We start from the raw sequence: 14586 nt of genomic DNA on the forward strand, positions 1-14586 counted from the left end.
TCAGACCCGCTTCTTTCCTCTCTGGAAGATTTAGGAATTTCCTGATGCTTTCACTGTTGAATCCTGGGTACATTATCCAATTGATTGCATGGATAAAGTGGCCATTATGTGAACTTTAACAGGTGGGTTAATTTTATAAGAAGCATTTTACCTGCTTTCACCACAGTATTCTTGCAAATGCCTTTTTAAAGTGCCCTCTATATATCAACTGGCTCAACATGATCAAGTTTTGTTTGTACCCTCAAAATTATCTAATAGATAGTTGGTGGAACACAGCAACAATTCTTAGGTTTTCCTTGGAGAATTTTCTTGTAGGCAATACTGTTGGTTAGATTGTTGTTTGATGGTTTAGTAATTAGTTCTGGCTGGTATTTTGGAGGTTAGTTATTTCTTCAGGCCTGCATTTATTTGAAGTAATTGGAATTCAATGTACTTTCTCTTTGGTCTCTCTTGAGGTGCACTTGAATGCTGAAATGAGAGGGGTTTTCTTTTTATATTTTTCTTGCATGTTTCTATATTATTTTGTAACTGAAGGTGTTTCTTATATAAGGGTTACAAGGCTCAGAATATGTAGCTGTCTACCCACTTCGGGTTCTCTTTTGAAAAAGATTCTTTTCACCTGCTCCTTTTTACGTCACTGGGCTTGAACCCGTCCTACCACTCACTGAATTTAAATATTTTTTTTTATCATCTTTATTGAATTTTGTTTATTTTAAGAAAGGTATTTAAAAAAATTTTTGTCATTAGTTCTTTACTTAAGAAATCTTAGTAAACTCTTTGCTACAAACTAATTAACCTAGGTGGTGATGGTTTCATTGTAGAGTTCTATAAATCATTTCAAAGTACCCTATTACCTTATCTATTAAATTTATATCAGGCTCAACTGACTAAAGGTTGCATGTCAGGTACTATGGCAGAATCTTTAACTATAGTTTTGCCGAAGCCAAATAAAGATCCTACGTTGATTTCAAACTATACGCCTATCTCTTTGATTAATGTAGATGGAAAACTTCTGGCTAAGTTATTGGCTTTACGCTTGACTAAGGCTCTTCCTCATATCATTGGTTTCCACCAAACGGGGTTCGTTGCTCATAGACATTCTTCAAATAACACCAGATTGGCTTTTCATATGCTAAACTTAACAAAGGCCATGAAAGATCCGGCTTTCTCTATATCATTGGATGTAGAGAAGGCCTTTGATTGAGTAGAATGGACCTTCATTTTATCAAGCAATGGATTGGTTTGGTATTGGTTCTGGATTTATACAAATGATTCAAACTTTATATAGTTCCGCTTTTGCCAGATTATATATTAATAATACTTTTTCAGACAGTTTTCATCTGGAAAGGGGAGTTAGACAAGGGTGTCCGTTATCTCCTTTACTGTTTAACATTGTTTTGGAGCCCTTGTTATTGGCTATTCAACAGTCAAATGAGATTCAGGGTATTCCTTATGCAAATGATATTTTGCTTCATTTGAGGAATCCAGAAATTATCATTCCACATTTACTGGATTTAATTGACCGGTTTGGCAAATTTTCTGGTTATAAAATAAATTGGAGTAAGTTGGAAGTTCTTCCACTGAATGTGTATTGTCCAAAAGGATTATTTGATACATTCCCCTTTCTCTGGAAGGAAGAGGGTATAAAATATTTAGTTATTTGGATAAAAAGTACGTTGGAAGAAACGATGAAAGTAAATGAAAAATCCTTATTGCTAAAGGTCACAGAAATGTGTGAGCAATGGGAACCCCTTACATATGTCTTGGTGGGGGAGAGTTCAAACGGTTAAGATGATGATTTTGTCTGTGGTTTGCTACCAAATGGGTATATTGCCAGTGTTTTTTCAGGGGTTGTATTTTTCACTTACAAATTTCCTTGGAAAAGCCATTTAGACTGTTGTAATTCATTATGCAACAGGATTACTTTTTCTCTTTTACGACACTTACAGTTGGTTCAAAATACTACAATTAAGATAAAGTACAAAATAAAAACCTAATTCTCTAGTCTGCAGCCTTATCCATCATATTCACAGCTGAAATTATACATCAGAGAAGGCCAGGGAAATAATACCTCTTAGCCAGAGTAATTGTTACCATATGGGTTGTGACTAGGATCATAGAATTCTGGTTGGAGTATAAGGGTTTAAAGTAGCAAGTAATAAGGAAGTCCTTTATAGAAATCTTTTTGAACTAACATCAAAATCTTAAACTTGATACAGTAAGTGATAGGTAGTCAATGGAATTCCTTTCTACGCTTTTATTTTATCCTTTTATCTTGATCAATATTCTAAGCCACTTTGATATGCTGACTTTTAATAAACATTAATTTAAAAAAATACATACCATTTAAAATAGCAGTTGTACCTGAGGAGGGTTATGGAGGGCCATCTTTTTTTAAAAAAAAGTTTCCAGGAGTGATCCTGGAAAATGTAAACTGGTGAACTTAACCTGGGTTCAGGACAAAACAATATAAGTTGTTACAATCCAAAATTCCTATGGTATGCATATAGGTAGAATTAGCAAAGGGAAGCATTGCCTTAACCCTTTCAGGACCATAAGGATCGTAGGCCAATTTTTGTGGTTTTGACGACATTTTTATGGTAAAAAGGGCTTGCAGATGCCAAAAAATTGATTTTTTTTGTGAAATATCATTATTTAAAAAAAAAAAAAAAATCAAACTTCTGGCTTATGGACAGTGTGGCAAGTGAATCTTCTCGTCAATCTGGCAACGACGCTAATGAATGAATGTCGGAACCAGTTTGTTTACATAAAGACAGTATCATATGGAATCCGTACATATCAAATTTAGAACTGTAGACTATCCCAATCAAAATTTATAGGATTTTAAAGTTATGGGACAAATATGTCCCTTGGTCCTGAAAGGGTTAACAATTTATTTCATTTCTTGAAGGTGTAAATAACAATTGAATAAAGGCAAATCAGTTGATTATTTGGATTTTCAGAAAGCATTTGATGACTGCTCTAGTGAGAGACTTTGGGATATTAAAAAGTCATAGAATAGATTAGAAATTGGCTAGAATATAAGAAACAGGTTAGGAATAAGAGGTCAACAGTGGAATACCCCATGGGATAGAACCTGTGCTGGTTTATTATAAACCAGCATAAAGGAGATTTGTTGTGATTGCTGTAAAGCAATGGCCCTCTCACCCTCAAGACATTGTGTTTAGAGAATGGCACAAGGACAAATTTGTCCCCGTCCTTGCAGGAACTCAATTTCCCCGTCCCATCCCCGTGAGTTTTGTCGCTGCTCCATTCCTGTAAGCTCTGCCTTAACCACACAAGCCTCAAAAACTTATGATTTTAAAGTGTTTGAGGCTTGTGCAGATGAGGACGGAACTTGCAGGAATGGGACAGGAACAGAACTCTCAGGGATGGGAAAATGAGCTTCCGTGGAGACAGGGAAAAATGTGTCCCCGTGTCATTCTCTAATTTATGTTGATCTGTGTCTTCATTGTAAATCAACTGTACATGTCATCCTGCAACTTCTCACTAACTGCTATATTGCAACCAGAACTTTTGTCATTCTTTGCTTGTGACTGAAGCTCTCTTGCATACATTGCAGGGTTCTGGGGTGAGGAAGATTGCCTTGCAGCTTTTCCCGCTATTTGTAAATCCAAACACATAATCAAACTGGAAAAAGAAATCCCTCAAGAGAAGCCCCATCAGGGACTGTGCCCTAAGAGATGGCTGTACTTTGGATACAAGGTAAATTCAGATAAATATCACAGAAAACTAGCTTGTATTATCTTTTTCTTTCTGATTCTTTTCTGTTTACATATCTCATCTAATTGGGAAAAATATTCAGCCTGCAGCAGTGAGAGTTTTGCTGGCCGCCACCTGTGTTATTCCCAGATATTTAATGCCAGACCATATCCAGGCTTCGCAATTGAATATCCAGTTTATACACCATCAGCAAATACATGGCCGGTGAGTTTGATATTCAGAACTTGACTGGCCATGGATTGCCGCATAAAGACGGACTGTGTTTTATATGGTTCCATATATGAGGTTACCCTGGCTGATTAAGTGCTGAATATCGGCACTTAACTAGTCAAGTGTCAACTCTGCCCTGGAATATCCCCAAATTAGCCGGCTTTCACTTAGGTGCTACCTGCTTATTTTCAGCAATGATAACTAGTTATGTGCTGCTGAAAATTGGTGGATAGTCCCGAACAAGCAATGTAACTTTTATTTCAAAAAACAAATTGCAATAAAATGACCTCCTGCCTCTCAGAACTGAAAGAAACGTGTTTATGTCTAGCAATCAAGCCCCAAAATTTCTCTGTAGTTTTGGTGCGTTTCAAAATTATGTATCAAAATGATTTATAGGCCTTCAATACTTTCTGTTCAAGCGTAAATGTGATCCTTAATCTTCACTCTCAAAAAACTGATTGTTTTTATTTGTTTTTAATTTCTGGTATTTGATTATGTTGCACATGCTGTTGCCAAGGGGTTTTGAATATTAGGGGACTCATAGCAACAGCCTGAAGAGCTCCTTATGGCATCCTTATGAAGAGTTTTTTTAGCTGCCCAAGTAACTATTCTGCCTCCTCTCAACAGTCAAAGGAAGCTTTTGTCAGCAGATTGGGTAGCTCTTCTGAGAGTCCCTGCTGCTTCAGGGATGAAGGACTTCCTGCTTAAAAAGCTGATTCCTCTGCCTCATCCCTCTCTTGGCAGTCTTAAAAGAGGTTCCTTGGTTAATTTCAGCCTGTCAAGCACACCATGGCTTAACGTACTTATGAATATGTGCAGTCATACTATCAAGAAGGAACATGAGGCTCATTTAGTCTGTCCATTATTTGTGAAGAGCAAATCTATTATCAGTCTTGACCTCTGCTTTCTCATATCTAGGGTCCCTCTCTGTTTATCCAATGCTTTCTTGAATTCTCCATTAACTCCACTATGAGGCCGTTCATGCAACTACCTTCCTTTCTGTGAAGAAATATTTTGTCTTTTATATCTGCTGCTTCTGATTTATTAAAACCTTCAGAAGCCAGCAATTTTATGCCAAGACCAAACAGCATAACAGAACTAACAAAGTTCCCACAAGCTATTTGATTCTCTTTCATTCTGCACTGTGTATTGTACTGCCTGCCTTGATATAGTCTGATAGTTTGAGGAATCTAACTGCCATTTTAAACATGTTACATATAATAACTTTAGTTCTAGTGCAATGTGTCTGAAAGCTAGAGTTTTGCATCTGAACCCGCAAGTTGCTTGCAGAATGCAGTTAATCATCTTTTGAACTCCACCTTCTTCCCAAGGAGTTGCTCCTACCCCCTCAGTTTTTTTCCTGCAAGCAAGTTGCTCAAAAGTGTTTCTGCTCTGCTCTGTGGTTTTATTAATTTTGGGTATTTTTTTGTCTACGTGTTTGGTCAGATGCTCAGTGCCCAGAGGTTCCCACTTGTTGGGACCTCTGCCTGGGAGAAGATGCAAACTTGCACTGTGGAAGTCTGCTGCTACCAGGATCAGCCCTCAGGGACACATAGCTAGCCAGTCTGATTTTATATTTTTTGAGCTCAGGGGCCATCACCTGCATAGCTGCTCACATTCCTGATTTATCAGGAGCTTGAGCACAGGCTGTTTGGCTCCTTCCGGGCTTGGCCTGGATTAATAGTGGGTCAGCTGCATGGTCCTCTCGCCTTTTGTGGCACAAGGTTTTCCAAGGCTTGAGGCTCAGTCTGACCTTGGTCCAACTGGCAGGGCGTAAACCAAGTTCATCCAGCGAACCTGTGAGACAGAGTTCTTCTCCATTTATCCCAGCTGCATTCCTGAGCTGAAGCAGGTAGGCACATGGCTATTATAGCCTATGGGGAAAATGGGCAAGGGGGGTCCCCAAAACTAAAAATTAAAGGTTTCTACAGCCACAGCTAAGGTCCCCCACCTCTATTACCCCTTTTCCTGCAATTTGTGTCAAATATTTTTTATTGTTATATCAAGAAAGAAAACCAAGAATACAAATACAGAGTATTACACTCACAATACTACTACCAACACAATCATACAACTATGCTTGTAAAACTTCACTAGTAATCTTACCCCATTCCCTTCCATCCATTGACCTTTCCCTGCAATTTTTGTACTAGAGAAGTCCCCATAAGCCATTTTTGGCACGATTTTACTGGCAGCCATCTTGGATCTTAAATGATCTTTAAGTTTCTAAAGTCTCCATCTGCCTCAAAACCCCTTGATTTTACTTAAAATTGACAAGGATGGATCCCCTCAAGCCTTCCTTACCCCTATATCATGCCAGATTTGTGCTGTATGGCTGACTGAGGAACATCCATGTTCCATATGTGATGGAGCAGGTGGGGTAGGGATGGGAGCTTTGGACTCAACCTCCATCGAGTCCTCCAGGGCTGGGGATTTGCAGGAGGTGTGTTCCCAAGGGAAGAGACCCTTTCCAGAGACCTCCGAAGGTGCATTGGCCAAGCACAGGTGCTCAGTGACAGTGGAGCCCAGGAGGACCAGCAGGGGGAACCTGTGCTTAAGCTCCCCAGTACAAAGCTTCACCCCTGATTTTGTGAACCTTATTTGGAATGCCTATTTGAACTGCCGAAGGTCCTCAGTGTCTGCGTTCAGTGAGGCAGTGGTGCAGGGGATCTCCCCTCAGCATGCACCATGCTGAGGGGAGATCCCCTGCATGGTGCATAGGGCACAGAGCTGAACCAGGAAGTTGTCTGACATAGACTGAGTGGATGGAAAGTCCAATTCCATTCCAGTATTGTCCCAGGATGCTGTTTTTCTGATTCTCTGCATGAGAGCAGCAGTCAAGAAGTGGTAGTGGCCCTGGACTGGGGGAAGACCCCATGGTATGCCAGCTGTTCAAAGCCTCTGTGCTCTCGGGCATTATTTCTACCTCTAAGTGAATTAAAACATAAGGGGGTCTAAAAAATGTTAGTACTGTACTACATGACCCACCACCAACATAGTCCTTTTCCAACTCATGAAAGCAACCTTGAGTCACTGGGATTGACTTCCCTGTTTCTAGTGATCATAACTTTGGCTAGAAGACCAATATAAATTTGGTAAGCCTTGGTAGCTTTTTCCCAGTGTACCATTTTATTCTCGTAAGATTGCATCCATTATTCCTACCTAATGTCATTTCTGTCTTCCACATAATCAGTTGATAGTACTTCTGTCCTTCATCCCTGCAATTCATGCATCCTAGCAGAAGAAGCCCTGCACACTTTTCTGAGTTGGGTACTTTTACATTATCTTGGAGAGAGAGTACCCTTGAGGACGTCATCACAGCTATTCATTACTTTCAATCCCATAAAAACAGGCTCACTAGCTTCCAAACAAATCATTTCCTACTGAGTCTCTGCTTGCAAATACATCTCCTATTGACATTTAGAAGCCCAGCTCCCAGTTAAAAAATCATTGCCATTGCCTCGAGGCTACAGTGGCCTCTACAGCCAACTCAGAGCTATCCCCCTTGAAGATACCTGCAAGGCCACTCAAGACCTTGACTTCAGTCAAGCAGTTCTCTGTAACCTTTTTGCCTATTAATCTTCCAACCGCAAAAAAGGGTAATCCACAACTTGGGAATTGCTATATTGTGCTAGGGGTTCTCTGTAGTCAGAAGCAGCACATAGCCACACTTACTTGACCATCTTCCATTCAACAGTCAATAATAGCTAGCAATAGTATGGAGTGAAGGGGAGGGGAGGAGTCCTATCCAGTGTAAGAATGCCCGCACATGCTCAGGACAAACCAAAGGCTTGTCCTAGAATAGGTGAGAGCTCCAGTGCGTAGGATTTTTTTCTGGGTGACATCATCATGCTTTTACCATTTTTGTCAGGTCCAGATCTAAGCATAAAATTATCCTCCTTCAGTAACATGATGGGGTCTTCAGCCAAAAGGCTTTGAATAACAGTTCTATTTCACTGTAAAACCATACCTTTTACTATTAAATCAGAGATGAGGCTCCCAAAAGATGGCTAACAAGTGAAGGTTAGCATTTCTGAACCTGCACTGTGCAGGTGGAGAGAAGAAAAGAAAGAGCATCCCCTTCTCCATTTGATATAATTTTCTTTGGTTAGAAATCTAAATAAATAAATATGCAGAAATAGTTGCATTAAACGTGCAGTTCTTTTAGAAGACATTGTCATGGCAATCTTTAAATAAAAATGAACCAGCTTATAGATTTTTTTTTGTTTTGTTTATTTTGGGATCAGTGTTTTCTAGTGCATATGCCTGAGGAACATAAAGAACAAGTGGACTGGTTTTCTGCCTACGCTTACTGCAGAGATCATGGTGCAAAGCTTGCATCTGTTGACAATCAAGTGGAGCAAGGTAATTTAAATCCAATGTGGATTTTATTATTATTTTTTTTTTTTTGGTAATATTAGTTTGTTACAAATTTGAAAACTCCAAGAAACCAACCTATAATTCAGCATTTACAGTCCTATTATGGCCTGCAAGCTTTAGGTCTAGATTTAAGATCTGAGGGAGGAGAGCGAAAATGCTTATAAAAATCTTGCAAATTTGCAAGTATTTTGTGTTTGCAATGAAATTTGTGATGGTGCCATATTTTAAGACACACACAAAAAAGAATTGTCTGCAGTAAAGTACCTCCAAATGTGTTATAAATTATTGAACAGATGCTATTTTGAAATTGTACTGTTTATATCTAAGACAATATTTTTGGCCATAGACAAAGACCTATACATTAATCCTGCACAATAAATAAAGAGAGACAAATTACGCTGTCTCCTTAATCCGGTACTTAACTTTACTTGGAAAGGTGATTCATCATTTAGAGATGTTTGCATTACAGTTGTTCCTTGTAGGCTAAAAATGTTATTCTCGGTAAGTTGTGTGAAGAATTTTCATTCAGTGCCCAGAATTGCATAATAAAAAGCATCTTCCAATATACAGCAATATCTTTCATACAAAAAATGTTCTCCGCCTCAGTTTTGCAATGACACAGGTCCCTGAGTTGCAGCATTTCATCTGGGACAGGCTAAACTAGATTTGCAAGATATAATTCTACTTGTCTTAGAGAAGTCAAAATACACCTCAATGCATGCAACAGAGCAGAGCTGAGACTAGTTCAGCCTGAGGCATTCAGACGCAAATAAATCAGTATTACTTTCAGTGTTCCTGAGTGAGTGCAAACATAAACTATGCCAGAATCACTGCAGGGTTAATACAGAGTTGTGTCAGTGCTAGTGAAAAGAAGAATAGTCCATAAGGTCTATCACTCAGGCACATCCCTCAAATCATTCTCAATATACAGTATAATACCATACACTGCAACCAGAACCCTAAGGTCTTCCCAATCCAACTTGCTATACAAGGGCTGTTCAAAAAGTATTAGACCTTAATTTTTCTTGCGTAAACAAATAAAGCTAGGGAGGCATGATTTGGTGCACGAAGGTAGGCGACTCTAATGTGCATGCTTGAATTTTTTCCTGCCTTCAGAAGCTGTCAGTTGCCGGCAGACCGCCGATGATTGATTGAGGAAGTGTAAGTGAGCGCCATCCGAGTTTCATTTTTGACAAAATGACAGAAAAAGTTGAACAACGCTACTACATTAAATTTTGTGTAAAGCTTGGTGATTCCCAAATAGAAACGATCCGCAAGATTCAACAGGCCTTCGGAGATGAAGCAATGGGTACCACACAGATAAAGGAGTGGTACAACTGCTTCAGAGATGGCCGCATATCAGTGGAGAGTGAAACACATTCTGGTAGGCCCTCAACATCCAGAAATTTAATTTAATTTTATTTCTTATATACCGCTATACCGTGAGGTTCAAAGCGGTTTACAATAAAGATGCATTAAAGATGTAATAAAATAAAAATAAAGATAGGTACTTGGAAGTTCTCTAACTGTCCCGAAGGCTCACAATCTAACTAAAATACCTGAGAAACAATAATTAAAATGGTAAAGATAGAAAAGATAAAAAACAGAGATAGAGACAAGATATGAACTTCTCAACAATTCCAGTCAGACAATAGGATCTGATGTTAGAAGATCTTAAAGTTTTCATAGTCTTTCCATGCTTTCTCAAAAGGCTTTCTTAAATCCCCTTTGACTTCTTTTAAGTCTCCCTTCTTCAAATTGTCCAGGAAAAAGTAGATGTTGTGATTTATACTCTGAAGCAAATTTTTCATCGGCTTCAATAATTCTCTTGAGAACTCTGCAAACAAATTAAAGGCAGCAGCTAATTCTTCTTCCCCATTGCTTCTACAGTTCACCGAGAATCTCTCTAATGTTGTAATATAACTTTCACAAATAAACAGATAGAGGAACCAGTTCAAAAAATACTTTTTGAAAGTATTTTTTGAACTGGTTCCTCTATCTGTTTATTTGTGATTCTGTTTTTTGGAACTAGGCTTTTTTGATCTAACCCAGTCGTTTATATTGTAATATAACTTTCTACATGTTGAATGTGATCGTTTCCTGAGGCATGCTTGACTTTTGCACATTTCTTCATTTTATGTAATACATTTCGGACCAAATCCAAAGCCTCCTCGAAATGAGATCGTCATTGACCAAGTGAGGACCCTGGTGATGCAGGATCGTCGAATCACCAAGGGGTACTACCATAAGGTTCTGCGTCGCCTTCATAACGCTTCGTCGCTTTGTAACACATCACTTCATAACGCAAACAGCCGGACCTGTGGGCAGCGGGCAATTGGAAGCTCCATCACAATAACACACCTGCCCATTCTTCACATTTGATATAGAGTTTCCTGGCCAAACGCAACACACCTGTGATTCCTCAGGCTCCCTACTCTCCCGACATGGCTCCGTGTGACTTCTGGCTTTTCCCCAAGCTGAAAATGCCCCTGAAAGGGACCAGATTTCAGTCAAGAGAAGACATGCAGAATGCGATGGAGCAGTTGCGAGCAATCTCAAAAGAGGCATTCCAGGACTGCTTCCAATAGTGGCAGAACCGTTGGAAGAATGTGTGACAGCCCAAGAGGACTACTTTGAAGGAGATTAGTATAAGATTGTTGTAAGTGAATAAGAGTATTTTTAATGAATAAATGTCTGATACTTTTTGAACAGCCCTCGTATGTGCCATCCCTTCACCAGATCTGCCATGATTCCATTCACACAAAGATTTTCATTGTCATGGGCCTTACAATGGAATTCCTTACCACCTGAAATTAGATCTTTCTCTTTCTATTCTGATTTTCGAATCTCTCTTAAAGCCTTGTTATTTTGGAACACCTTTCACGACTGACACATTACATCTCTTCAGTCACCTCTGCCTCATCACTCTGGGCAGTGGTAGATGATGAGCATCTCAGTACACTGGCACAAGAGCTATATACTTCCCTTCTTCACTTCTTTCTCTTATACTTGCTTATTATTGATGGAGTTCATTTCTTCTAATCTCATTCTCTCTCTCTCTTTTGCCTGATTTGGGATGACATGTAAACCGCTCTAATGAAACTTGATATATACTTCTGACTGACTTGTGCTCTACACTTGTCTTCCAGTTCACTGTAGGATTTTCAGCTACAAGAAAAGCCTCCTGGTACAGTAGAATCTCAGTTATCTGGCACCCACAGGGATTGGTGGATACCAGATAGCTGTTTTTCTGGTTAATTGAGAGTGTGTTAGAAATCTTGTCTAATACCCTCTCAATTCCCTCCTGCCCCAAAGTACCAGCGTGGCAGTGGTCCTGAGCTGCAAAGCCCCCCTCCCTCCCTCAAGCCCCGAAGTGGCAGAAGCAGGTGGCAGTCCTGAGCCGCTAATTGCTTTGCTTCCTCCCTCCTTCCTTCTCTCCCTTCCTTACATGAGTGCAGCCGGTCAGCAAGAGGCAGCCTCAAAACAGCCCTGGCAAGTCCTTTCCTCTGATGCATTGGAAGTAGTCAGCATTAGAGAAAGGTTTTCACAGAATCAATAGTGCCTGGTATTGCATTTGCACCAGACTGAGATTTGACCTAGTTCTCTTCGAGATAGCTGTAGTCATAGAAACATGACAGCAGATAAAGGCCAAATGGCCCATCCAGTCTTCCCTTCCACAACATCCATTATCTCCTCCTCTCCTTAAGAGATCCCCTGTGCATGTCCCATTCTCTTAAATTCAGATAGTCTTTGTCTCCACCACTTCTACGGGGAGACTATTCCATGCATCTACCACCCTTTCTGTAGAAAAGTATTTTCTTAGATTACTCCTGATCCTATCACCTTTTAACCTCATTCTATTCCCTCTCATACTGGAGTTTTCTTTCAATTGAAAGAGACTCGCCTCATGTGTATTTATACCACTTACGTAGGTATTTAAATGTCTCTATTATATCTCTTCTCTCCCGCACTTCCTCCAAAATATACATATTTAGATTTTTAAGTCTGTCCCGGTACACCTTTATGATGAAGACCACCAGCCATTTTAGTTGCCTTCCTCTGGATCGACTCCAACATGTTTATAACTTTTTGAACATGCGGTCTTCAGAATTGTACACACTATTCTAAATGAAGTCTCACCAGCGTCTTGTACAGGGGCAACAATACCTCCATTTTCCTACTGGCTATATCTCTCCCTGTGCACCCTAGCATCCTTCTAGCTTTTGCCATCACCTTTGCAACCTGCTAGGCCACCTTAAGATCATCACATGCTATCACTTCTTATAGTTAGGTTTAAACTATGGGAAGATGATTTGGAGGGTAAAAAAATCAAGATTGTCTTCTGTTCATACAAAGTAATTTTTCTTGGATGGTATAAAATTGGAGGATTTGTGCTGCCTTTTTTCACAGCTTTCATAACAATGCAACTTCTTGACCTAAAGAGCAGTGTATGGATTAGGATAAAGAACTACGATAATCTAAACTGGGATGTTGGAAATCCATATTCAAACTGGTCTCCATCAATCAAAGTAGAAAAAGTAAGTCTTGCGATGGAAAAGGTAAGGTCAGCTCAAGAGGAGGTGGCACCCTGAGCCAACTTGTGCTTTTGCGCCCCCCCACCCTCCACTCCCACCCCCTCTCTCTTTCTACTCAATGTTAGGGTAAACCAGTGATCTCAGAGACAAGAGATTTTGGTGCCCTTTATCTCAAGTGCCCTGAGCTAAAGCCTTAACTGGATCATGGCTTAAGCCAGTCTTAGGGAAAGTACTTCTCTATACTTATGACAGCTAAAGAAATACTTAATAGTTCAAGAAATCTTCATTTATTCAGCTTAATGAAATAAATACAGCTTTTAGGGTCATGGAATATGATAATATTTCTAAGAACAGCTGCTTATTTCCCTGTTTTCTGTTGCACCCATGTACCTTTCTGTTATTTCTGCTCACATTGGTATCTGTTAGTGGCACAGAATGCTATTTTCAACAACTTTACTTGATTGCAGGATCACAGTGATGATGACAGCTTTAATAAAACAGACAAAACGCCATTGTGCCCCTTGATGTCAAATCATCATAATTTTCATGTCACGGGGAAATGGTACCTTGAAGACTGTCACAGTGAAGGTCACGGGTTTGTTTGTGAAAAAGCTCAAGGTAACCTACCGAATGCGCCTCAGAAGGTGCTGCTGTGCTGATCATGCTCTGGGATTGCTTTTATTTTTAATGCACATGTTTTCCCAACTTATGTTCATTAACATATGACAGTAATACACAACTCCAAGAACAGTGATATGTGAAGGATCAAACAAATTTCAAGCATTCTTCCCACTAGCAGACTTCTTTGCCATAGAGCAATACAAATATGAATTTCTGCAAATTATATTTTTACATTTTTTCACAGTAGAAACACAGGGCCTCTTTTATCAAACAACTCAGCATGGGCCTGCATGGCAGGGATTTAAAGGACTTTAGTGCATTTGCTGCACGGCGCTCACTAGTGCGGCTTCGTAAAAATGACCCACAGTTTGTGTGGTTTAAACTCAAGTATCACATTCTTTCACTTGTGCCTTTATTTACATTTGTAATGCAGTGTGCATTAGAATATACTGTGCAATTATCACTGTACCCCCATTTGACTAATTGTCATTATATAACTCGTTTGTCCAAATATTATGCATGTTACCTTGTAATCCGTTCTGAGCTCTCTGGGGAAGACGAGATATAAAACGAATTAAATAAATAAATAAATTTCAGCCACTGGAACAATAAACCGGTTTGATTCGGAAATCAGATCTCATCTGATTCCATGGGTTCGTTTGGGCTGAGAATACTGTAAAAGGATGTGATTACAACCTCTGGGGAGGAGCCTTGTCAGGCAGTTAGGTTGAAGCCAGTGATTCTTCACTTAGGCCAGTTTCTTGCAAACTTTCCAGCCAGCGGCACATTAAATCCAGTGCCCCAGCCGGAAGGCACCCTGAAGTGCGCGGACACCGACGTGATGACGTCGCACGCATACATGTGCGGAGGCCCATCTGGCTGCGACCCGCTTCGGTGGAGGGATCCGGGAAGTGCGGGGAGGAGAGTCATCTGCGCTGGCTGACTACCTACAGGACCAAGGCACGTCCTGTAGGCAGTCAGCCAGTGTGCACAGCTCTCCTCCTCGCCAGTGTGTTGCGGCACACAGTTTGCGGAACACATTTAGCCAGTCAGGGTTTTAGAATAGCCACAATGAGTATGTGACTCACTTTGAGAA

General features: G+C 40.0%; 1 protein-coding gene across 3 annotated transcripts in view; it reads left to right on the forward strand.

Annotated features, from left to right (window-relative positions):
- Window positions 1–14586, forward strand: part of PLA2R1 (phospholipase A2 receptor 1) — a 206411-nt gene that overhangs the window by 141693 nt on the left and 50132 nt on the right. For all 3 annotated transcript variants that reach the window (XM_033944554.1, XM_033944552.1, XM_033944553.1), the window contains exons 20-23: window positions 3584–3726; window positions 8202–8319; window positions 12745–12872; window positions 13337–13487. In XM_033944554.1, the coding sequence (XP_033800445.1) occupies window positions 3584–3726; window positions 8202–8319; window positions 12745–12872; window positions 13337–13487 (540 nt within the window). The remainder of the gene's footprint in view (window positions 1–3583; window positions 3727–8201; window positions 8320–12744; window positions 12873–13336; window positions 13488–14586) is intronic.

Source organism: Geotrypetes seraphini, chromosome 5 (genome assembly GCF_902459505.1).
Source record: "Geotrypetes seraphini chromosome 5, aGeoSer1.1, whole genome shotgun sequence".
NCBI lineage: Eukaryota > Metazoa > Chordata > Amphibia > Gymnophiona > Dermophiidae > Geotrypetes > Geotrypetes seraphini.